The sequence below is a fragment of the Gossypium hirsutum genome, chromosome D11 (assembly GCF_007990345.1).
Source record: "Gossypium hirsutum isolate 1008001.06 chromosome D11, Gossypium_hirsutum_v2.1, whole genome shotgun sequence".
Taxonomy (NCBI): domain Eukaryota; kingdom Viridiplantae; phylum Streptophyta; class Magnoliopsida; order Malvales; family Malvaceae; genus Gossypium; species Gossypium hirsutum.
Genome location: NC_053447.1, coordinates 62,090,224 through 62,115,906, shown reverse-complemented (window position 1 = coordinate 62,115,906; position 25,683 = coordinate 62,090,224). Strand labels below are relative to the sequence as shown.

General features: G+C 32.7%; 3 protein-coding genes across 4 annotated transcripts; 2 read left to right on the top strand and 1 right to left on the bottom strand.

The window, feature by feature from the left end:
- The first annotated feature begins 11,812 nt into the window (after positions 1-11,812).
- LOC107927185 (kinesin-4-like) lies at positions 11,813-17,968 on the top strand. Its single transcript, NM_001327273.2, has 19 exons — positions 11,813-12,052; positions 12,471-12,637; positions 12,738-12,878; positions 12,961-13,206; positions 13,290-13,361; positions 13,660-13,728; positions 14,258-14,332; positions 14,426-14,599; positions 14,694-14,775; positions 14,862-14,957; positions 15,057-15,233; positions 15,338-15,444; positions 15,574-15,752; positions 15,846-16,007; positions 16,108-16,361; positions 16,455-16,618; positions 16,770-16,955; positions 17,098-17,576; positions 17,683-17,968. Exons 1-19 carry the CDS (start codon positions 11,932-11,934, stop codon positions 17,786-17,788), a joined length of 3,057 nt encoding a protein of 1,018 aa, NP_001314202.2. The 5' UTR covers positions 11,813-11,931; the 3' UTR covers positions 17,789-17,968.
- A 1,877-nt stretch (positions 17,969-19,845) lies between these two features.
- LOC107927219 (probable protein phosphatase 2C 5) lies at positions 19,846-23,512 on the top strand. Of its 2 annotated transcripts, none has more exons than XM_041104695.1 (8): positions 19,846-20,087; positions 20,827-21,072; positions 21,332-21,503; positions 21,595-21,812; positions 21,930-22,037; positions 22,125-22,250; positions 22,334-22,566; positions 22,980-23,512. In XM_041104695.1, the coding sequence occupies exons 2-8, from the start codon at positions 20,887-20,889 to the stop codon at positions 23,197-23,199; spliced, it is 1,263 nt and encodes a 420-aa protein (XP_040960629.1). In that variant the 5' UTR covers positions 19,846-20,087; positions 20,827-20,886; the 3' UTR covers positions 23,200-23,512. The 2 variants fall into 2 exon arrangements, with proteins under 2 accessions (XP_040960629.1, XP_040960628.1); XM_041104694.1 differs by having other exon boundaries at positions 20,765-21,072.
- Positions 23,513-24,197: 685 nt separating this feature from the next.
- On the bottom strand, positions 24,198-25,178 carry LOC107927280 (wall-associated receptor kinase-like 20). Its single transcript, XM_016858341.2, has one exon. It carries the CDS (start codon positions 25,055-25,057, stop codon positions 24,446-24,448), a length of 612 nt encoding a protein of 203 aa, XP_016713830.1. The 5' UTR covers positions 25,058-25,178; the 3' UTR covers positions 24,198-24,445.
- Between the last annotated feature and the right edge of the window lie 505 nt (positions 25,179-25,683).

Sequence of the window (25,683 nt, the reverse complement as noted above, 5' to 3'; positions counted from 1 at the left end):
TCAAAAGTCTCTCAATATTAGTGTGACTGAAGTGACTTCTGCACCATATTTTGGCTGCAGTATATATATATATATAACACCAAAGTAATAGAGAGTCAGAAACCATAATAAACAAGCTCAAAACATGTTTACTTTTCATATAGTTTTTCTATTCATTTCTGAAATGAAAAGCTGATATATTGCTGCAAAGCTTAGTATATATAAGATGAATTCATTCATTTATTTATTTATAAGAATTCAGACAACCTGTCTTCCAACTAAACCATGGTCCTGAGTTTTAGGCAGCTTATATATATAGAGAGAGAGAGCCTATAATTACCTAAAAAACTAAAGTAAATAATCTAAGTTTTTATAACCAGCTGAAAGGTCCTCTATATCCAATTTTTATAGTTGAAGGTATCTTCCCATGTTTAGAATATATAGATTGCAAATCCCATTGAAAATGAAAGTGATCTGATTATACAATTCATATGCATCTTTTTTAGTAATTGGATGGAATCATGCACCTTTAAATTTCCTCTACAAGCAACTCATTTCATCACCTCTTTTCTATCCACAAAGGTTTGAAGAGAGTTGAGTTGTCCAATTCAGTCATCATCATCACTTGGAGTGTTGATGACACCCATATTCCTAGTCTTCAAGCCCTCTCTCACTTCCTTGTATACCCCAAAAATTTAGGGACCATTCTAGTTTATGACAGTGTGAGGGAACTGGTCATGATAGGATAGGGACAATGCTAGTGTTTATAAACTCTTTTGCCCTAATAATAATAACATTAATGTCCTCGTAACTTTTCTTTCCTTGGAAACAGGTTACGGATGTGAAGATTCGAATAAGGTTGTTACACTTTTTGGGACTTTAACTTGGTAAATCGTTCTTGGGGTTTTAAGTTATTTTGCTCATGTTAGTCCCTAAATTTGGTAATTGCTCCCATATTAGGGCTAAACTTTTTTTTCTAAGTCAGCCTCTAAAATTTCCTTGAAAACCCTAAAGTTCAAGCCCCAATGTGAGAACAATTGCCTAGTTCAAGTCTGACTATGAGAATAATTGTCAAGTTCAAGGGCTAACTTGAGAAAAAAAGTGCAAGTCTCAATACAGAAATAGTTACCAAGTTAAGTCCCCAAATAGTGATTTAACCCATTCGAATTTTTGACCATATGAACCATTAAACTAAAGGTCAAATTCCGCTATTAGACCTTGTACTTTGTGTAAGTTGTGGATTTTGTATCCGTACTTTAATTTTATCAATTATAGTCTTTGTACTTTTTAAAATTTGAAATTTTTGTCCTGACCAAATGGTACCAGTTAAATCTGTTTGGATAAATTATACTATCAGTTATGTCTTATGCTTAAAGTTATAGATTATTCTATGTTCTCCAACTATATCACTTTTAGTTGCTGTATTTTTTTAATTTCAAAATTTTAGTCTTAATGCGAATGAAGTCGTTTAATCTATTAACTGATTTTTTGTGAGTAATACGTGAAAATAACAGGGTAATATAGCATTACACATACAATAATATGTTTTACACATCAAATTTTGAAAATAACAAAACTTAATGAATTTAATAGTTACCATTTGGCTAGGACTAAAATTTTCAAATTCTAAAAGTACAAGAATTGAAAAAGACCAAATTAAAATACAAGTATTAAATCCACAACTTACACAAATTACAGAATCTAATAATATAATTAACCTAACCTAAACTAAACTAAACTAAACCCTGGTTATCTTCATATTTCCTTCAGCAGATTCTAATGTGACACAAAGAAAGGGTTTCTTTTTTAAAGATACTCAGTCTCCTCTCTTCGCTTTGGAAGACTAAGGCTCTGTTTGTTTGCCAGTAAAACATTTTCTGGAAAAGCTTTTCAGCCTTTTCTAGTGTTTGTTTGGCTGAAAATAATTTCATAAGGTAAAATGTATTACAAAACATGGGAAAAGAAGCCTTTAATTTAGGAAAACGTCTTACCCTTTTTATTTTGGTAAGACATTTTTAGGAAAAGAAGCCAACAATGATTCTCAACACCCTGATCTTCCCTTTCTTTTTCCCTTCCTCCATCCTTGACACCCCGATCTTCTGCTTGTCGTTAGCCAACAATGATTCTCAAAACCAGACGACGGCATTCATATTTGATTTTTCCCATCTTCTTATTTTGTTGTCAAAATCTGCACTGCACCACCAGTCGGCGATGGCGTTCATCTTCCTCTCTCGAAGGTAAGAACGAAAAAAATTGATATGGGGAAAGGGCTGTTTATTTTTGTACTTATTAGGGAAGGGCTGTGATTTATTCTAAAAAATTGATATGAAAAAGAGTGAGGGGGATATGGAGAAAGATTTGGGTTTGAATCCAACCTTAACAATTTACCAATTGATGGTAGAGACACTATTATTTCTTGCTTCTGATGAGTTTGCTTATATCAGCAGCCAAAACTTTTTCTAATATAGATAAAAAAAACTGGGTAAATTTTTCTAATTTTTCTAATATAGTGTAAATTTTTTTAAATGATGTGAAGATTATGCTACTGAACAACTAGAAAACTTTTCTAAATGATGTAAGATTGCTCCGAAAAGTTGTTGTGACTATAGGAAATTTGATCACAGTGCTTATTGTTAATTGTTAACTCCAGAAAGGAACAGAGGAAACTGTTTGTTTTAGTTAAATTGTGCATATGTTGCCCTCTTGCTGAGCTTATTTCATTAAAGCTTGGCATATGTTCTCGATACATGATCTGTTGTATGGTTTATCCTTGTATTGTTTGTAACACCCCAAACCCGGCCTAAACATTAGGGTCGAATCTAGTGATGTCACATTGTAACACCCCTTACCCGTATTCAACGCTGGAATAGGGTACGAGGCATTACCAGAATAAATACACTTATAAACATATTAAAAACTTTTAAATTATTATCTTTGAGTTGCTAATTAGGGTTTACAAGGCCCAATACATACCCATTCATATGCTCAATATATCCGTTAAATCAATCCAATATTAAATAATCCACTTTATGTCAGAATCAATATTAATCACAATCATAAATCTTTTCATGTTAATTTCATATATCACTTACTGAACTTCGAATGTCAATTTACAAATATGTATTTCACTAACACATTCTGGTATACACAATGCTTACTTAATGAAATCATTTAATTGAGCTAAATTTCATGTTCACTCCAAATTTTCTTCTAAATCCATAAATGCTTTCACTTACCATTTACCTAACCAATTTCTCAAACCAAGCTATCACACAACAATAATACATCACCTATGCTTCATGAATTCAATGTTCGAATCTTATCACCATCAAATCCATGTCATTTGAATACTTAAAGTTTATTCAAGCATATATTATTATGTTTCATATACCAAGCATATGTCAAAATTACAAATACGCAATCAATTCATTTCTCATTTATTTGACTAGAAAATTAACCTAAAAATTCATAACATTTCATTACTTAAGATATGCCATAAAACACTCCTTTAACATAAACTAGCACCATGGCCGAATTTTCATTATGCTATTTATTACCCTTTTTTTGAACCACATAACAAAATATTACAAATATGTATATATTTGAATACTATAATTATGCATCAACTTACCAACATGAGTTAATTCATGAGCCACTCATGACATCATTTCATGCTAAATATACCACACACATATGCTATGAAACTTTATTTTCTCTCATGAGCTTACCATGATCAGTAATGCACCAATATAAGCATCACTCCTATTTCAACGTTTATTGATTATAATCAGGCATATAACCAATTATACACAATTCATTCATATGCTTTATAGTCCTCCTCCTCTCCATCCCACATCCTTTATGTATATGACATGCTTAAATAGCATTATACATAATTTCACTATTTACTTATATTTAAATTCAAGCTGTCTATTTGAGTCAGAGTCACTAAATCATTTTTATCTAGAGCTACAGAGCTGCAATTAAGATCCATTAATTTTCCCTAAAATTAGACTCACATATCTTCTTACCATAAAATTTTCAGAATTTTTGGCTTGGCCAATTAGTACAGTTTATTCTTTAAAGTCACCCCTATTTCACTGTTCAACATCTCTGACCTCTCCTAACTAAAAATGAATTATCTCATTATACAGAATTCGAATGATATTTCTGTTTATTTCCTTTGAAAGTAGACTCATTAAGAATTCTAAGCATATAAATTATAATTCATAATTATTTTTTTTACAATTTTTAATTATTTTCCAAAGTCAGAACAGGGGATTCCAAAATCAATCCGACCATGCCTCACTAAAATTCAAATATCTCAAAATATATAACTCTTTTTCTTGCTTTGTTTCTTTTATATAAAAATAGACTCATTAAGCTTTCATTTCATATCTTATTCACTCTCTAATTCAATTTCCACCATTTTTGGTGATTTTTCAAACTCACACAACTGTTGCTATCTAAACTGTTTTGTTGTAAAATGCATTCTTTCATAATTTCACTTTTTCACTATCTCAATTCCATTGAACTTTTCGCATCTCATTCCAATAGTTCATTTCAATTCATATACAATTCATTAAATTCATCCCTATATTCAAAGCACTCCAATTTCTCATTTCCAATTTCAAGTCAATCTTCAATTAAATTCCACATATATATTCATCATTCAATTACACTTAGTCGATTTTCTGATGAACACTTCGGAATAATAATAGATACACGGTGGAATTAACACAGAGCAACCACCTTATATTCAATGATACCCGGTTCACATAGTAGCCTACACATAGTACTACACATGTGACCATTTTCATCCGATACACGTAGTAGCCTGCACATAGTACTACACACGTGATCGAAGCTATCCGGTACGCATAATAGCTTATTTTTCAGAAAATATTTTCTTAGCAAACAAATGGAGTCTAAATTAGCTATTTGCATGCAATGCATATACACTTAGATTCTAATGTGGGAAATTAATAAATACTCAATTAAATAAATCCCTTTTTTTCTATTTTTCTTGGCTACTAAACAAATAAACAGTCTATGTCAAGCATTGGGTTGTTTAAGACACATGGGTTGTATACAAAAGATGATCCAAGATGATGAGACTTTGGAAAACATTGTGCATCATGATTTAGCATATATAATATACATTCTTGCATTAATTTAATCTAATACTTTGGGTTTCCAATTTTTTTTATATATAGAGAGAAATGAGGCAAAAGAGAGGAGTTTGTTCAAAGTTAGGCTTTTAATTTAGCTTGATTAGGTCATTGATAAAGCCACTCTTGTTGGAGAAAAAAGACTGCCTTTTTATAAGGTTCCCATCATTATCCACCAACTAAAACTTCACTTAAAAATAAAGCCTTCCAACTTTTTTTTTTCAAAAACCAGGACATAACTATTAAACTATATAAATAATTCCTAGTTTAATTGTAACCAATATCTCCAATCATTGTGAATTGCTTCTTTGAATTCAAGAGTGGTCACCAGTCATTGTTCAAAGCTTATCATGATGATAGCACAATGAGAGTTCCTTCCATGAGTTCATGGGAAACGACAACGATGCTCATCCTCGTAACCCATTTTTCCAATGTCTTAAACCTGAACTAATGGTGGTCAGTTCTACATGAACTATGGCACATGCTGTTGCAAAGACCATGGATTACATAATATATAGTTTACGAATTATGCGTTTCTCTTACAATGGTGCAAGACATGCCTATGAATATGTGATTTCATGTCCCAAGTTTTGTTTAATGAAAGAAAGGAAAATAGCTATAGCTTGTTGCTCCATGGATTAGGGACCACTGATGTTGCTTTCAATATTTACTGTTGATATAAGCAGCTGCATGCATTGCGGTGATAATAATTTTGAGTTTTAAGTGCTTTTACAAAGTTTATTCGGGAACAAGATATTGAAGCCTTTGAATTTGGCCGATATTGTTGGTACCTAAGAATGATTGCAAGCTTCTTAGATTGTGACCGCTCGCTGTTAGCTTCATCTCATCTGTTTTATTCAACCCCAAAGTGCAAAAAAAGGCATTAGTAAACTCCCTTTTCAAGGATATACATACATGTATACACTTGATTTTAAATATATAAGATATATTTACTATGGGTAAAGCTAGAAATTCTTTTTGAGGAGGCGAAATTAAGTTATATATTTTTGTGATAGCCAGTTTCACCATTTTAACAACCTGTATTTTTATAAGGATTAAATCAAAATTTTATCATTTTGAATAAGAACAAAGAACAATTTTACTATATACTAATTTAATTATCGATTGAAACCCGTAAAATGACAAATGACTTGTATCTATGCTAATATAAATTTTTTTACTAAAATTATGTCACAAATTAATCAAAGATTAACTAGAAAAGAAGTCCAAATCATCATTTTTACTAAAAAAAACAGATATTGTTTTAAAGGTCTTTATGTTTATAGAACCTCTAAAAGTAAATATTTAAAAACAAAATGCTATTACTTCAAAAGATTGACATTTCTATCTACCAAAAAAATTTGACATTTCTAATTTTAAAGATAAATATATATTAATTTCTTTTATATATATATTTTTCTTCCACTCACATTCTAGGTGTCATATAATCTTGTATATATAAAATATCTAACCTAAATTTAACTAATATGAAATAATATTACTTTAATAATTATTTGAAGCGACAATTATTTCACTTAAAATCAATCATTAAAAATACTGAATGAATAACTAACTTAATATAACTAAAATTAACTAATAAACTAAACAACTCACACGTAATTACCCATAATAAAACTCAAACTTAAACGTTTAAAATCCGGGATACTACTTTTATAAATAAATGAACATAGAACCTACCAATTAAAAGGTTTTCTTTCCTAGGGAAAAAGATTTTAAAATGTTATATATTTTATATTTTTGGGGAGGGGAAAGGGAAGAACATTGTACATGGTTTTGCATGTGCAAAGGATAGCCCTAGTCTAGATTAGAGTCTTTGAATTTCAAGCTTTCCCCATATCAAAAAGTATATCCATCCCTTTGGATATTTATTTATTTATAATAAATATTGTTAAAAAGAAAATGGGGGCAAACCTTTTGCTTTGATTTAAGTAATGTACGCATGCCTCTTTTTATGTGGGTCAATGGAGCCCACATGTTTGAAAGGCTTAGGATTGGGCCGGCAGCCTTCTGCCCTTAGCCGAAACATGCCGAGATGGTGCTTTGGGGGCTCTAAACTAGTCCCCTTTTACTCTTCGTGGGGGCCCCTTTTAGACCAAATCAAAGCTTCATTTGCTAAGGCTACGACCCTTCCGCTTCGGATCCGAACCATGTGTTTAAATATAGTTGAACGTTGGTTGGAGGGAAAAATATTAAATAAAATAACATAATAGTCTCTCCTATTTTCCTCCCTCACTTAAACATTTTGTTTATTTATCAAATGAGTCCGGATTTTGCATAACCTTATTAATTTTAATGAAAAAAATTAAAATTAAAATCATTTTAAAATCACGTATCATCATCTGATTGATTTATCAATGATTAGTACATCAAATATAAAAGAATATTTAAAAAGGAGTATGATTGCTAGCTAGGCAGCCAACAACAATATAGTTGAGTTTAATGAAAGGATGGGTTCAAAAATCACCCAAATTTTACATTATATATAACCTTGATAAAGTGGGGTTCTTGTTAATGAGCTCCTATCATGTTTTAAAGAATCTATGCAGGAAAAAAAAAAAATTTAAAACTTGGTATTGTCTGAAGATGAAGTTGAAAGTAGTAATATGGGAGTCATAATCATGATCTTAGGGTTTATCTTGTGTGTTTGGATGTTTGAGTTTCTCTAATCATGCTCACATATGTTTTAGGCTTTACACATAAGCAAAGGGACAGCCTATCCTTTATTTAAGTAATTGGACTATGTGTATTTTGGCTTTTAGACAAGATAGCTATTGATGGTTCTCCTACATTATGTGTATTAAGTTTCTATCAATATCTCAACCTTTTTTCTTTTTTACATGATTTGATTGGTGGGTGAATTTGATTGCAACTTGCTATTCACTTTGATTTCATTATTATCCACATTTACAACTCAATTATTATTACTATTTAGTAATTTGATTTATTTTAAAAAAAATTAAAAACAGATTCAATTAACTATTCACATTCATTAGTTAAAACTGTTTGAGTTTAATTTGATAATTGAAAATAGTTAAATTGATTTTGTTGATACATAATATCAATGAGGGTGAAGAGAGGGTGGTGTCGAAGAAAATCGATTCACTCTTGTCGGGGCCAAGTGCCGAAAAAGTAGAGAGCCTAGGTGGAGGTGATTGAGAACTTAGCATATTAGGATTTTGAAAGGGGAGAAGAGCCCCTCATTATGTTGATACCTTAGGGTATTTATAAGAGAGTGATGGTTCGTGGGTGGTTCCCTTTTAATAGCGGGTGGCTAAAGATGAATAGTTCCTCCTATGGGTGGTACAGGGCATGCGGATAGTCAGTTATTGATTGACCGTCCGAACAATATACAGCGGAGGTGTCTCCTAATCGCTTTTCCTATTGTCACATGTCCAAGTCGAGGCAACAATATAACAAATTTAATTGGTTATCTAAATTGCTTGGAATTAAATTGGCATTTGTGTGTATATATATGTAATAGAGATTAATTTGTGAACAATTCTTAGATGAGATAGTCAACATCATACATAAATGGTTCCATGCAATGTAGTAGATAATATGAACATGAAAGCAATATTTTAGCTATTGCATAAAATAAAAAAGATTTTGATGGGGGTTTAATAGAGAAAAAGGATTGTATGAAACTGTGATTCCACATCATCCTTATCATTTTCTAATAGGAGAAAGACAAATAAGATTTTTTCCTCCTGATTTTTAACATTTTTAGTTGAATTTGAATTTTTTCAGGAGGAAAAAACTGAAAAATTAAGAGGAAAAATCTGATTTGTCATTCTCCTATTGGAAATAGATAAAAATAACATGGAATCACAGTTTCATATAATCCATTCTCGTTTAATAGATATTACCACTGCTGTGATGTCATAATCAAAATGCTAATCCATAATACATTGTCCTTTATTAATCTATTTTCTCTGTATCTTCATAAAAATCGTTTCTTAAATTATAACCTAAGATTTCTTTTTTAAAAGAAACTCTTGGCTGATGTCTTTTTTTTTTCTTCTAAAAATAGGTTGAATTTTAATGCTTTAATAATACCAAACACGCAATTAGTAAAGTTTTTCAAGTTCAATGTCTTCATACTAAAAATGGAAACAAAGTGGAATTTCTACGACAAAAATGCCTTTGATTTAAAATTAAGCTTGGTTAAGAAACTTGTATATATATACATATATTTTTAAATTTTATAAACATGGCCAAAGCTTCTTTTAGGGGTCAAAATTAATTTGTAATTTTTACTATAGTAAAAATGTAATTTTAAAAGGATTAAATCAAAATTGTATCATTTTTAGGGAGTCAAAGTGCAATTTAACCTTTACAAATTTTAAGGAGCTAAAATGGAAAATTTCAATTTTTGGGGGGCCGGGGCCGCTATCAGCCCCCCTAAATTTGCCCCTATTTACAAATGAGTTAAAAATTTATCTCATGGCCAATTGAGTTTTAGCTCGATTGACACGAGCATTGTTGCCAATACTAGAGGACATGGATTCGAGTGCGCTGAAATGCATTATCCTCCTATTTATGGGTTGAAGAGGGGCTGTGGACAATTCTAGACATTATGTAAAAAAAAAACAGATACGATCAAAACCTATAATTATTACTTGGAAAGTACAAAAATATGAATTTGTCAAAATTGAATATATTTATGAAATTTCATGGATTTGAAAAATAATTACAAAGACTACATTTCTAAATATTTTATTATTCAATCTTACACTAGATTTGAAATCCAAATCTAAATCTAAATTCTAAAATTCAATCAATAACATTTTAAAATATACTAATAATGTATTAGATAAAATTTGAATATAAAATTTTAGGTCAAAATTAATTTATGTATTATGCGTAAGTTATGGATTTAGTCATTGTAATATAATTTCGTCATATTTAGTAATTGTATTTTTCAAAATTTAAAATTTTGGTCTTATTCAAACGATAACCATTAAATTCGTTAAGTTAAATTCTATTATTTCCAAAATCTTATGCAACAAATATGCTATAATATGTGTAATGACATATTAGCTTGTTATTTTTATATAATATGAAAAAAGGCCACATTGCTTTGAGTTAGTGGATTTAACGATTATTATTTGAGTCAGGGCTAAATTTAGAAATTCAAAAATTATATGGACTAAAAATAATTAAACTAGAAAATAGGGATTAAATCCACAACTTATTAAACTAATAGCATAATTCGACTTAACAAATTTAATTGCTACTGTTTGAGTTAGGATAAAAAAAATGCAAAAACTAAAATTTACCAAATTAGATTATAAAAACTATATCTAGACTTTATATATAGTGCATCCACTAATAACATAATCTAACCATAAATTAGTGAAGGGATTAAATTTGAAATTCTTTGAGAATTATTCAATATGTTATTTAAGCACATATATTTATATTTTATGTGTTATTTTCCAAAAGAAAAAAAAAGGGGTTTAAATAGATCAAGTACATTGTTATTATTATTTCTTAGAAATCATCTCAAAGGAGATGGGTACAAATACAATTAAGTAAAATCCATCCGTAGCGAGATTTGAGTCGGAATAAATTTAGGCATCACTCACACATGTTTTTACATAAGGTGGGATTCAAATCTGAACTTTCAAGATCTCAAGTTTCATTATCGAGAATACCAAGAACTCATTTTTTATAGTATTAAAAAAATTAAATTTAGATTATTTGATGAAAAGCTTAAGCATTCATTTTCTTTTAACAAAAGGTTTAAGCATTGAATTAAGATTTAATCTCTCTAATTTCACATGATTTCATCATATGCTTTTGTAATGTTATTAATAGGTCTGAATTGATAACACTATTGGCTCATGTCCTCAAAAGTGATGACATGAATTCTTTTTATATGTAAATTTGTTATCGGTTAAACACGATTAATTAAATTTCCACGTGGCTTTAACTATATGATCAAATCATAATAATAAGAAATTCACGTCATCACTTTAACGACGGTAACAATTGTGCTATCAGTTTGGACTTACTGATAATATTATAAAGTGGAGAGGCCAAACTATACTATATTAAAGTAGGAAGGTTAAATTTTAGATTTCAAAATAGTAGAGGGATACAAATAGAATTAAACTTTTTTTAAAAGAAGAAAGGTGTTGGATTACAACAAAATTTGAGATTAACATCAATTTAGTTTCTAATAACCTAAAAATAAATACATAAAAAAGTAAAAAAAAAAGCAAAAAATAGAAAAAAATAAATAAAAAAGAAGAAAGGTTTAAAATTAGTCCATCATTTTCTCACTTGGAGAAATATAAACCATGAAGCTCTCTCGTAACCGGTAGGTTCGGAGTCAGGTTTGGTGTATAGTTTTTCTCTTTAATATTAGAAGAGAAACCGTGGAGAAAACAGAGAGGCAGAGACAGAGCCAGGAAACAGGGGGAAAACAAAACTGAGAGAAAGTGAGAGAAAATGAGGGAAATTTGTTTTTAAACCCTCCAAATTTTCTCTCCTTGTATTATCTGTATACAATTATCAACACTTATTCTTTAAAAATCATAGAAAAAAAAAAAGAAACACAACAAATTTATGAGTTCTCTGTTTTTAACCTCTTCCTTTGACAAAGCTTTTTCATTATAAGAGAAGGAAAAAATCATTCGGAATATAAAATATTTTTATGATTTGGGTTTTGAAAATTAATTTAAATGAATTGAAATTCTGAATTGAGTTTGAAAAAGAAATTGTGATATATTTTGTAATTTTTGAGTAAAAAAGAATGGGATTGGAATTGATTTCACAAGTTTCCGTAATATCAGTTTTGGAAGAAGTTATTCAACAGCATGGAAATCGAATTGAAGATGTTGCTAATTTGGTTTCGAGAAATACCGACGAAGCTTGTAATGATTTATTTATTTTTTTATTCTGCCCTGTTATTATTATTATTATTTGTTCTGCCCTGTTTTTAATTTGTTTTATGATTTTAGTGAACTATCATTTTTTTCATATTTCTTTATATTGATCAATCTTAAGATTTTCTGCAATATAATCTTGGGTTTTAATCATATTTAGTCTTTGTGCCAGATTATTATCATGCTAAGAGCTTGAAATTGATCTATTTATTACCAGTTTTCATGATTTTATGACAATGCTGAACGTTTGTGGTGCTATTTTTGCAGAAATTTTACTTCTTCAAGATTATAAATAGTCTCCAAACAAATTGGAAATGCAATAGATTTCCATGATTATCTGAGCTTTCTTTTTGCAAGAAAGAATGAAAAAAAAGCTTTAATCTCATCACATTTTATATTTTTGTAGCTTTGCAAAGAAATGATGCTGCTGGGTGGCTGAGAAAAACAGTTGGTGTTGTACTTGGTAAAGATTTGCCAGCTGAGCCTTCTGAAGAAGAATTCAGGCTTGGGTTGCGAAGTGGAAAGATCCTTTGCACTGTTCTAAATAAGATTAAACCAGGATCTGTACCAAAAGTAAGTATGTTGATTTCACCAAACTTTTTTCTGATAGTATTCCATTTGTTTGATTAAATGTTTGATTAAGGTCTTTTTTTTTTTTTAATGTCAATTCTAGGTGTTGGAAGGGCCTAGTGATTCAATTATTATTCCTGATGGGGCTCCTTTATCACCATACCAATTAGAGAATCTGAGGAACTTCATTGCAGCTATTGAAGAAATGGGAATTCCAACTTTTGAAACCTCAGATTTGGAACAGGTTAGCATTGAAGTTTTAGATTTTGTAAGAATGAAACCATTTAAACAATAATGTTTCTTGATTTTCATTTTTCTTTTTGCAGGGTGGGAACTCTTCAAGGATTGTGCAGTCTGTTCTAGCATTGAAGTCTTACAGTGAATGGAAAAGAAGTGGTGGAATTGGTACATGGAAATATTTAGAAAATTCCAAACCACCATGTTTCCCGAAACCGAAACCATTCACGCGAAGAAACAGCGAACCATTCATGCATACCTTTTCAAGGACAATGTCATTGGGTGACAAATCAGCAGATAGCTTCAACAGTGAGCAGTCGGAAATCAGCTACGCAGTTAGTGACCTTTTTCTTGCTATTTTCTTTTTTCATGTTCATACTCTTAGGATTCAAATGACAAACACCAAAGCACATTTCAGGGTTCCATTCCTTCTTTGCACCTGCTAGTTCGTGCAGCTCTTTTAAATAAGAAGCAAGACGAGATTCCAATGGTAAGGTCCTTACTCCTCCTCCTCTAGAAAAATATCTCGGTTAATTACTTTAGTTAAGATGGAATATGAGGTTCCGAGAAGTACTGAGTCTTTGGAGAAATTATTTGGTGTTAAATATGGTAATCGTCTTCCTATATAGTATTAGAATGGGATAGTAGTGAATCTAGAAAATGTCAATCTTTTAAGGGAAGATGTGTTGCAGTAACCTTTTACTTTCCAAGTTAAGTTGCTTCAATCTATCAGTTCAATAGTTTAATGAGGGAAAACTTTAAAAACAACTCTTTTGGTTCTTCCACAGATCGTGGAATCTATGATAAAGAAAGTATCGGAGGAGTACGAGCGTCGCTTGGCAAGCCATACTGAACTGGTGAGCAGCTTTAATTTTTCACAACTGTCAGATTCTTTATACTTAGAATTTTTTTCTCTTTTGTAAGTATAGTTAGTGCTAAGGGCTGTGTGCAACATGCTTTATGGTGTAATCTGTCTTACAATCTCAGCAAATGTTCATATACTTGGGTCCTTAATTCTCTTAGTAGCTTTCTGCTTTAAAAGAAAAGGTAATCTTAGTTTGGGTTATCTGACAGATTAAAAGTAGTCCAAAGGATACGGAAGAATCGGTCCCTGGTAATTCTCTTTCTCGAACTGCTTCATGTGATGACAAGGTAGGTCAAATATTTCCAAGTAGCTTTCAGCTTTCTGCTTTAAAAGAAAAGGTAAACTTAGTTTGGGTTATCTGACAGATTAAAAGTAGTCCAAAGGATACGGAAGAATCGGTCCCTGATAATTCTCTTTCTCGAACTGCTTCATGTGATGACAAGGTAGGTCAAATATTTCCAAGTAGCTTTCAGCTTTCTGCTTTAAAAGAAAAGGTAAACTTAGTTTGGGTTATCTGACAGATTAAAAGTAGTCCAAAGGATACGGAAGAATCGGTCCCTGATAATTCTCTTTCTCGAACTGCTTCATGTGGTAACGTAGGTCAAATATTTCCAAGTAGTTTTCAGTTATTGCTTCATGTAATTATCTATTAAATACTTTCAAATCCTCTAAATAATAAAACGATGAAGGTTGAGGTAGACATAGAAGTAGAGGCACCAGCGGAGGAAACAATTGATGATGAATCATCAATCGAGTCAGAGAAAAAGGAACTTCCGAATGAGGAGTGCAATACTGATGAGGAAGCAACAAGACATCTTTTGAAACAGAAGACATTGGTTGAACAACAACGACAACATCTTCTGGTAATTTGCAGCTATCACTGGTTCTAGTTATAAATTTCGTATTAACTACCATAGGGATGTAGATAAGAAGTAGTGCATGTCTTTGTGCCTGTAGGAATTGAAGCACAGTCTTCATGCGACAAAAGTAGGTATGGAACTTTTGCAGGTGACTTACCGCGAAGAGTTTAACAATCTAGGTACAAACTTGAATAAATCCATGATTCCTTTTATTTTGTTCTTAAATTGAAGATGCAGTATTTCTCATCGTAGCTTCTCTTAATAGGTAAACACTTGCACAGTATAGCTTATGCGGCTATGGGATATCAAAGAGTTCTTGAAGAAAACCGCAAGTTATACAATCAAGTGCAGGACCTGAAAGGTAGTAGTCTTAACAGCTCAAAAGTTTGGCTTAGTGAATATATCATGTATCACATTCAAATCAAAATCTCAATTGTGTTCGTTGATAACTATGTTTTAGGGTCTATAAGAGTATACTGCCGAGTAAGGCCATCTTTGAGTGGGCAATCGAACAATTTGAGTTGTGTAGAGCACATAGATGACACAACTATCACAGTTCTCACCCCTACAAAAACCGGCAAAGAGGGACGAAAATCATTTACTTTTAACAAGATATTCAGTCCTTCTGTAACCCAAGGTTGGCAATTCTGAAAGAAAACTTGTTCCATCTATGTTTCTATACATGTTATTTTCTTTTTAGTTTGTCAGTCTTTCCTGAGCATGAATTCTCATTCCTTGCAGCGGAGGTTTTCTCTGATACCCAACCTTTGATTCGATCTGTTCTAGATGGTTATAATGTTTGTATATTTGCTTATGGTCAAACGGGATCAGGGAAAACTTATACTATGGTAAGAAATGCAGCATTTTGTCACTGCAGTGATATTTGCTAATAAGTTGATTAACAAAAGCTTGTTCTTCACTAATGCACTGTAGTCAGTCAAATAAGTAACTCTAATTCATCTCATTTGTGAATCCAGTCTGGGCCTACAGAGCTCACAGAGGAAGGCTTAGGTGTAAACTACAGGGCATTGGGTGATCTATTTGAACTCTCAAACCAGAGGAAAGAAACTATTTCCTACGAAATTTCGGTGCAAATGCTTGAAATTTACAATGAGCAAGTTAGGGATCTCCTCGCATCTGATGGCCTAAATAAAAGATATCCTTTATATCAGCCATATGTTTATCTAGAATGTAATATCTTGTTTATTCTGCCTCACACACCCTTTAGTGTTCTTTAACTCCTACATACACTAGAAATCCGTAACAGCTCTCAAAATGGGATTAATGTACCTGAAGCTCACCTTGTGCGTGTATCATCAACATCTGATGTCATAAACTTGATGAACCTTGGGCAAAAAAATCGTACAGTTTTCTCCACAGCCATGAATGACAGGAGTAGTCGATCTCACAGGTCCATTTAAATGTGCTGGTTTTAGTTTCACCAGACTGAAATCATTTCTAGTTTTGTTCTAGAACATGCTAAGTTTATAATGTGGTGTCCTTCAATGCAGCTGCTTGACAGTTCACGTTCAAGGAAAAGACCTCACATCAGGAAACATTATTCATGGCTGTATGCATCTGGTTGACCTGGCAGGAAGTGAAAGGGTGGATAAATCTGAGGTGATGGGAGATCGGTTAAAAGAGGCACAGTACATCAACAAATCCCTTTCTGCTTTAGGTGATGTGATTGCGGCTCTTGCTTCAAAAGGTTCACATGTTCCCTATAGAAACAGTAAACTCACTCAGTTGCTCCAAGATTCACTTGGTAAGATTACGGTGAACTCCTACATAAGTACTGTTTCTTTTCGTTATCCAATGCAGTATTCTTTGCTGATCATGTTATTGCCCAATCTGTCAGGAGGACAAGCCAAAACACTTATGTTTGTTCACATTGCTCCCGAGTACGAAGCTTCTGGAGAAACAATTAGCACGCTTAAATTTGCAGAAAGGGTTGCCACAGTTGAGCTCGGTGCTGCTAAAGTAAACAAAGATAGTGGAGAAGTGAAAGAGCTTAAAGGACAGGTTTTTTTTTTTTTTTTTCTTTCATTTGAGCCTACATTTTTAACTTGAAACTGTTGGGGCTGCCTGCTGTTGTCAAACCTCTGTTCATAGTTACTCATTTGTTTTGCATAACCATAGTTTTCCTTATTTTTCTCTTTTCAACTGTTTGCAGATATCTAGTCTAAAAGCTGCCTTAACCACAGCGAAAAAGGAAGGAGAGCCTGAGCAACTGCAACGTAGCCAAACCATATCCATATCCAGTAGCCCAGAAATAATCATACCAAGTCTTGGAACATCCCCTTCTCTTCCAAAATCGCAAAGTTCCAGTGACCACTCTAGCAGTGTCACTAATGCAGAGGTATGCTTTAACTGCCTAAGTTCGTAGGAAATGATCACCTACCTCAACTGTGAAGAACTTAAAACTGATTTTATTGATTAATATATGTATACACCAATGAAAATATTTGCCTAACTTGGATCTACTTCGCCTGATGATTCAGAATGAGTCTTCAACCACATCTAGGAGAGATAGTTTGGAAATCCAAGAGATGTTGGCAAATCCATCACTTTGGCCACCTCTTGGAAAGCCAGCTTCAAGTGCTAAGGAGGATAATAAAGATTCAGCTTCTGGCAGGTGGAATGAAACACTCATGGTGAACAAGAATGACAAGAAGGATCCAATTCCAGCGGCAGGCAATGCTCGATGGAATCCAACCAAGGTATACCCGGAACAAAACTTGAATAAACTCACTGCAAACAAAAACACAAAGGGCAACCAAGACCATGATCAGCAACGAATTCGGCCCGAAATTGGCTCTACCGATGATTCTTCTGATCTTGATGAGTGTTCGGAGATCGACTCAGTTTGGCAATCCAGCATTCCGAAAGTCACCAACAATAATAGTCCAAATGGGTTGGCATCTAAACCAAAGAAACAGCAATACAATCATGTAGCAAAGCCTAAGAGCACAGATTTCAAGTAAGCTGCCTTTACCACTCATCAATGTTCACATATACACATTCATTTTTCATTCTTTACTACCTGAGTCCTTCACTTTTTTCATTTTTTCTTTGTATGCAACCAGGAGTGCAATTCCATCACTAATTCCTTCACCATCAACCCGGAAACCGTCTAATGGAGCCAATCCAAATACGAACAAGCCAAAGCGGAAAACTGGATATTCAAAGTGATTAAACTACAATGTTAAGAGAACTGGCTTCCTCATTTCATTTCTTTTTCTTTCTTTGTGAAATTTGTATCCCTTTTCTTGCCCTTCTTACTTGTACTATCACTTAGTTGCACTGAAAAGGAGATACCGACATATATAAAAAGTGGCAACAATTTTGGGTTGCCTTGTGTTTAGTGCAGGTAATCATAATCCCTATGATGATCATCTACCTTCTTGATGTGATTCGGAAATTCTTTTGTTTTTTTTTTCTTTTATTTTTCTCCCTTTCTCCCTCTATTGTTCTTGTAGCATTAAGGACTTGAAGGAGGAAATTGTATTATATGGAGTACTTTGGCATCTTTGGTTTACTTTTTGCCATATGAAGATTTTTAAGTATTAATGTTTCTACTTCTTTTATGAATACATTAACATTCATATTTTCATCTTTCGAAATCTATTATTCAAAAAATAACTATTTAAAATGGTGTATAGAACTTTTGTCAGATACCCTATTTAACTCGTTAGATAAAGATTCAAACTTTATTATCTTTCAAAAATCGTATAAAATTCTTATCGTTTAATCATATATTGAATTGATGAACATAGGGGAGTGATTTTAGCCACAATTGAAGCACAATAATCATCCATGCATGTCAACATTACCTTTCAAATGAGTGGCTAAACCTAAGTAGGTCCCATAAACACATGGCCACACCAGCAAACTCCTTGATATTCTTTTTCCTATGACCTGAAAATTTACCCCCCCATTGTTTCTGCCAGCCAAAAAACAGCAAATTTCTATTGATTTTCTTTTTCAATTTTCCTTCTACGAAAAACAATTACTTTTGTGGATGAATGAGCACATAAGTCAAACCTAAAATTCCTTTTAGACCCTGAAATTTTGACAGGTAATTTTCTTTCATCATATAGCCAGATAGATTATTCCTTGTAAGAAGATATGAAAAATAAAATAAAATCAAAAGTCAAATACCACTTTCTCCTTTTATTATACCTACTATCTTACCTTTTTTACATTATAATTATTAGTTGTAAAAAAAGGGTAAGATGAATCGGTAGTTAACATAAATAGTTAAATATATCATAATTACGTCGATTAAGTCTTAGGGCTAGTTTTTCATTGCTTAAAAAAAATACTTTTGACTCCAAAATTACTTTTGAAAAAAAAGATGTGAAGAACAAGCTGCTTTTGGCTAAAATTTTTAGCTTTTCAAAAATGCTTTTGAAAAGCATTTCTGAAAAGGAATTGAAAAGGAGAAGCTAAAAATTTTCGCTTTTCATTTCCAAAAAGCATTTTTGGTGCTTAATTACTTTTTTAACCCTCCAATAACATAGTATTTTTTTTTCTTGGTGCTTAATTACAATTGTGTTAAAATCATTAATTAAAAATAAAAAAATATTTTTTAAAATACTAATTACAAATATTTAATGGTTATATTTAAATATTTAAAATATAGTTTATATATTCTAATTAAATTTTATAAATAATTAATATTTATTGCTTAAAAATATTTAAAATTTATATTTCATATATTAAAATATTAACAACAAGTTATAATAATTTTTTTATATTCTTACTAAAATATAATAATATTAACTAATTTAAATATTATTTAAATGCATATTTATTACTTGATAATAACATGTCTAAAATGGACATTTTACGTCTCAAAAGTACTTTTTGACAGCAATGCTAAACACTCAAATTTTAAACCAAACTTTTCAAAAGCACTTCTTAAAAACACTTTTTCACGGCACTTTTCAAAAGCAATGAAGAACTGGCCCTTAATTTGATTGACATGAATATTATTGTCAGTATAGAAAGATATGAGTTTGAATGCGCTGAAACGCATAATCAATTTTTTTTATTTGGTATTAGAAGAAAAAGTATTTATGTTATCACACTAAACAATTCTTACTAATTAAGAAAAAAAGGGGGGCAATATTTAAATTTTATTTTCTTAAAAAAAAAGCATTTTAAATATTCTATTACCAATGGCTGTTTTGTCATTTCATAGGTATTCCTATTTAAATAACAATCAAAAAAATATTAAGTAAGGTTTAGGACATAAGTGTCATTAAAAGATTTTTTGGTCCAAAATTGAGCACCTGAATTGAAACCCGCGTTTCTCTCGCTCTAGATTTCTCTTCCAATCAAATCACTGTTTTAGGGCTTTGATTTTCGGAACCGAGAAAAGCACTGGAAGGACAATGTTCTTTTGTACATGCACAGAAATGAAGAAATACCCAATGTATAGTTATATCTGCTCGATCTGAGGTTTTCTCCCTCTTCGTCTTCAATTGTGAGTTTCCCCCCCCTTCAATTTTCACTTTTTTGGAGTTTCGAGTGTTCAATTTTCAGCTTAATTTCTTCCTTTGTGGATCTTGAACTGAACTTTGTGTTTGTAAGCCAACGGTTGAAAATGGGTTGTTTCTTTTCTGATGAAATGATGGGTTAAAAATGACAGTTTTTGGGGTTAATTTTTTAATGGATAAATAATTTAGCTTTGAATATTAAATTTGTACATTGTCTTTGTTTGATTCATTATTTCTTGATCAGCTTCATTGCTTGTGGGTATTGATGTAAATTTAACTAAATTAAGGTTATATGTGGAAAATTTTCAGATCAGTTTCTGGGATTCTTTTTTCTCTTTTCCATGTTATGAATTGAAGTGGTGAAATGTATAAGGGGATTTTTGTTAATTGGTCTTGTTAGACTGTGGTTTTTGCATGGAAGCTTTAATTTTTGTTAAAGCTTGAGATTATTTTGTGTGTATATGTATTTATGTTTGATCCCTTTGGCTTTGTTGTGTCATCTCTATAATGTTGAAATAGTTTGGGAAGCTCTAGAATTGTTTGATTCATATTTAGTTTCTTTTAGCTGATTGTGTGGTAAAAATGTGATCTAAAGGTTAAGGATTTGGAATATACCATGTCAAACTAAACTGTTATTTTAAGAATTTATGTATCTGCCTTGCAGGTTTTTGTGACCTTTGAATGTGGTAATGCTAAATTGTTTCATTTGGATTGCTGAGGCTGCAGCAGTGGAGTTTGGGGAATGTTGATACCTTAACCAATTTGAGCCAGGCTGAAGTATAAAGGATGAAACCACCTCTTGTTCCACTTGCGACCTTACTTGGTCGTGAATTGAGGAATGTAAAAGTTGAGAAGCCTTTTGTGAAGTTTGGACAGGCTGCTTTGGCCAAAAAAGGAGAAGATTATTTTCTGATTAAACCTGATTGTGAGAGGGTTCCTGGGAATCCGGAAACATCTTTTTCGGTATTTGCGGTAATTTCTTCCTCCTGCGAACCCCTTTCCTTCTCTCTCTCACACATGATGGATTCCTCTTGTTTGGTTATGAAGTAACAAATAAAAAAAAGGGCTAAATTGAGTTGGAACGGAGCTTAGTACGGCAATTTATGTTGTTTAATTTGTATGGATAGAGATTAGTACTGAAGTCTTATGGTTTGTCTTCAAGTTGAGCATGTAAAAATGTGACGTTACTTTTGGTGCTTGTTGAGATTCCTAATATTGGTTTTATTCACAGATTTTTGATGGGCATAATGGTATATCAGCTGCCATTTTTGCAAAGGAGAACTTATTGGGCAATGTCTTGAGTGCAATTCCACAGGGCATCAATAGGGAGGAGTGGCTTCAAGCCCTTCCTCGGGCTCTGGTTGCAGGTTTTGTGAAAACAGACATTGAGTTTCAGCAGAAAGGCATGTATTCATTTCTATTTCATCACACTTGTTTTCTCTCAGTCAAATTCTGTTGCATGCTTATCTTTGTAGTCATTTGTATTGATGACAGGGGAAACTTCTGGGACAACTGTTACGTTTGTTGTGATTGATGGATGGACTGTCACTGTTGCTTCCGTTGGTGATTCTCGATGTATATTGGATACCCAAGGGGGTGTAGTTTCTCTCCTGACTGTAGATCACAGGCTAGAAGAGAATGCAGAAGAAAGGGAACGTGTCACTGCTAGTGGTGGTGAAGTTGGAAGACTTAATGTTTTTGGGGGCAATGAGGTATTTTTACTCTTACAACAAAAGGAGTTTTCATCCTTTTTTGGGTAGGAGGATGGGTTGGTTGTGAAAGTTATGGATGTTTATAACTCCTTATCTTTATGGATTGAATATCTGTAGGTTGGTCCCCTCCGTTGCTGGCCTGGTGGATTATGCCTCTCTAGGTCAATTGGTGACACAGATGTTGGAGAGTTTATTGTCCCCATACCGCACGTTAAGCAAGTGAAGGTTACATCTTTGTGTCTTATAGCAGATGATTTATTAATTTTCTTCTGACCATTGAAATCCTAAAACTTCTTTTCTATTTTGTCTTAGTTGTCAAATTCTGGAGGGCGACTTATTATTGCTTCAGATGGTATTTGGGATGCTTTGTCTTCAGACATGGCTGCTAATTCTTGTCGGGGGTTACCGGCAGAGCTTGCAGCAAAGCTGGTTGTTAAGGTGATATCCGGATTGGTGCCTTCTCATTATAGTATCCACTCAATTTTCCTTGATATTAATTCCTGTTTTTTACACTCTTTTAGGAAGCTTTGAGGTCAAGGGGCCTGAAGGATGATACAACGTGCCTGGTTGTTGATATTATTCCTTCTGACCAGCCTGTCCTACCTTCAACACCTATGAAGAAGCAGAATGCGCTTAGTTCTTTTCTTTTTGGGAAGCGAACTCAAACTTCTACAAATAAAACTACGAATAAACTCTCTGCTGTTGGAGTTGTTGAAGAGCTATTTGAGGAGGGTTCTGCCATGCTCGCTGAAAGGTTCATTCATCGGAACTTTTCCTTCTAATTTATTTATTTTTGTTGTCTTTTGCTTTATAACATGCATGTAGGGAAAGAATATGGGTTGTCTTCGAATAAACTGGCTGAAGTTACTAATCAATTTCCCCAATCTTTTTTTATAAATGTGCTAGTAGCGTGTATCCATAAGTAGATTTCATGTTTGACATTTTACTCGCAACCAATTAATCTTTTCTTTCCATAATTTCATATCAAATTTGCACCTAAATGCCTGTTTATTAGGCAAAAGAAGCAGTGATTCTTTGCAAGATGGCACTTTAGTTGTTTGAATAGATTTCATATCATGTGGCAACAATTATGAGGTTGTTAGTTGACCAACAAAATGAAATATATGAGTCTCTAGTCCCACTGATTTTTGTAATAAAACTTTGCAGGTTGGGTAAGGATTTTCCCATGAATACAAACTCAGGACTCTTCAAATGCGCGGTCTGTCAAGTCGATCAACCTCCAGCTGAGGGTTTAACAGTGAACTCTGGGCCATTTTTCTCACCTGCTTCAAAGCCATGGGAAGGACCTTTCCTCTGCACCAACTGTCGGAAAAAGAAAGACGCCATGGAAGGAAAAAGGTCAAGCAGACCCACAGTGCTCGCATAATATCATGTTATGTAACAAAGTAAATATGCAATTGTTTTTTTTCCGTGGCAGTGCGAATATGCTTTGTTTCCCATTACCTGATGAGTGCCATAGATGCGTGTAAGAATCAAGGTAGAGATAACGAGTTAGGTGTTTTTGCGGTTATTGTTTTCGAGTTTATGTTTGTGCTCGGCTGTTTTACTGACCAACTTGGAACAAAGAATGGTATGTGATAGATATTTGGTATCATAGTTTGATTGCTAACAGCTTGAATTTGTAATTAGAAGTGAAGATTGCAAGTAATATATGCATTTCAGCTTTCCTTTCTGCATCAGTAAGGACATCATCATCTTCTCAATTTCCTAACGTTATTGTGATTCAGTCAATCATTAAACTTGATTGATGCTTGTGAACTGCACTCTCTGCTGTTACATATTACCACATTGCACTGCAATTTTTTGCCTTCTCCTGCTCAGACTCAGACTTGATTTTTACTTGTACAGAATTTGTCCGCCTTGAACTTTATTTAATACTTTATCACTCAACTTTGACATCTTCCTTCGGCTCATCCAAAATTTTATAAAAATGCTTATTTATTTTTTAAAAATAAATTAAATATGTTATAAAATCTTATAAATTAAAGAATTTGACATCAAAATATATTTAAAAAAAATTAAAGTAGTTACAAGTTATTGGTTTTTAAAAGTAAAAAATAGTTGTAGACTATTATAAAATTAATAGAGCGTTAAAGGCGGGTGAACTTGAATTATGATGAAAATTTCAAGGGAATCATCTCACTCCATCCCCAAATTGAAATTCAACTAATTAGAGATTTTTTAGTAAATATATTAGCACTCATGGTGTGATTTTCCTTTGTTGATCGCTTGAGGAACTTTTAACCCAAAAATTGACAAGAAGGTTTAAGTGCCATGTAACTTGGGGATATTGTAAAGAAAGGCTAATCACAGTTTTAATAGCCCTTACCGTAAAAGCTAAAAAGGTGAGTCAAAAAGAAAGTATAAAGCAAGGGAAAATCATCTCAAATGATCTCATTGGGTCACAAAGAACAGGCAACTTCAGCTAAATTGTTTTCACTGAACAATGGAAAGTAATCTAACATGAAACTTTATTAATTGACATGACAATGAAACTAAGCAACCAAAGCCACAACATAACCATCATACTCCAACAGATACACATGACATAAAAACCAAAGATCACTCTATTCCAAGAACCAGGAATAGTATAGCTTTGTCAAAGAAGCTAATCAGAAAGGAGGCAACCATTGCAGCTCAATGCCAAAGTTCCAAGATTCAAGGGGTTCACCAGGCTGTTTATCAACCACACAAGTATAAGCAGTGCAGCCTCCCAGCCTGGCCCTGATCCTATGCGATGTCATCGATGAATCTTTCAAGAAATGGCAGCAAAGTGTTCCTTTGCACCCACACCCTTCCCCCACTTCCTCAAACTCCCTACAGAAACTGCTGGAAGAACAATTCAATGGGGATAATAGAATGTTATCGGAGCAGTTGAATAACATGACAGTGTTACGAGTGGATATGTTGAAAGGCAAGTTCTCATCCAGCATCAACCCTCCTTGATCGAGATCAGATGAGTAACAAGTGTTTTCCTGGATCAAAGGTGGCTTTATAATAAGCTTATTAGCCTTAGGGCTAATGCTGAGAATCTTATAGTAAAACCCTGGAGCTGACATGAACTCCAAGGCACCATTGTTGCAGTAGATTCTATACCTGGGATCTCCACAGTTTTCATCAGTGCTAAGTGGATATGGAACTTTTATCTTCCCACATTTGGGACAAGGACGGTAAGCTGACACTTGGGTTACTAAAATAAACAAAACAACTATGACATGCACCATTGTTATCAGTTCAGGGTTTGACAAACTTAGAAACAAGGAATATAATTGAGCAATGAAAAGCCTGAGAACTGGATGCTTATTTATATACAAAAAGTGGCACCCAAAGCTGAACTTAAAAATAAATAAATAAAAAGTGCATCCATTTTTGAGCGCATTATGATCCAACATGAGCTCGAAACGTGTACATGTATCTGCTGTATTTAGAAGAGTATTATAGAGGGATTGAATATATAAAATATATAAAGCTAAGTGTGACCTGCATGAACTTTGAAGATGATTTGCTAAATATGTGCTAAAGGTCGAATAACATGAATGGATTTTAATGTACATTTGAAGATTGGTGTCTCTGCAACCAATCCATGATTAGCATTTATAAGAATATAATAAGCTTCTAGTTCTAACTTCTAATTCCATATACCGAAAGGGAAACCAGAATATTAATGTGCCGACAAGGATTACTGTTAAGTGCCGCTAAGGATATTTTATTGTTATGACTACTAATAATTACATATGCATTAAAAAAACATTTACACTGATAATATATATATGGTGACCGTGAAATACATAATGTACGTTGATTAAAAGTTTTAAATACTGTCATATCCTCATGTACATCTTGTTGAAGT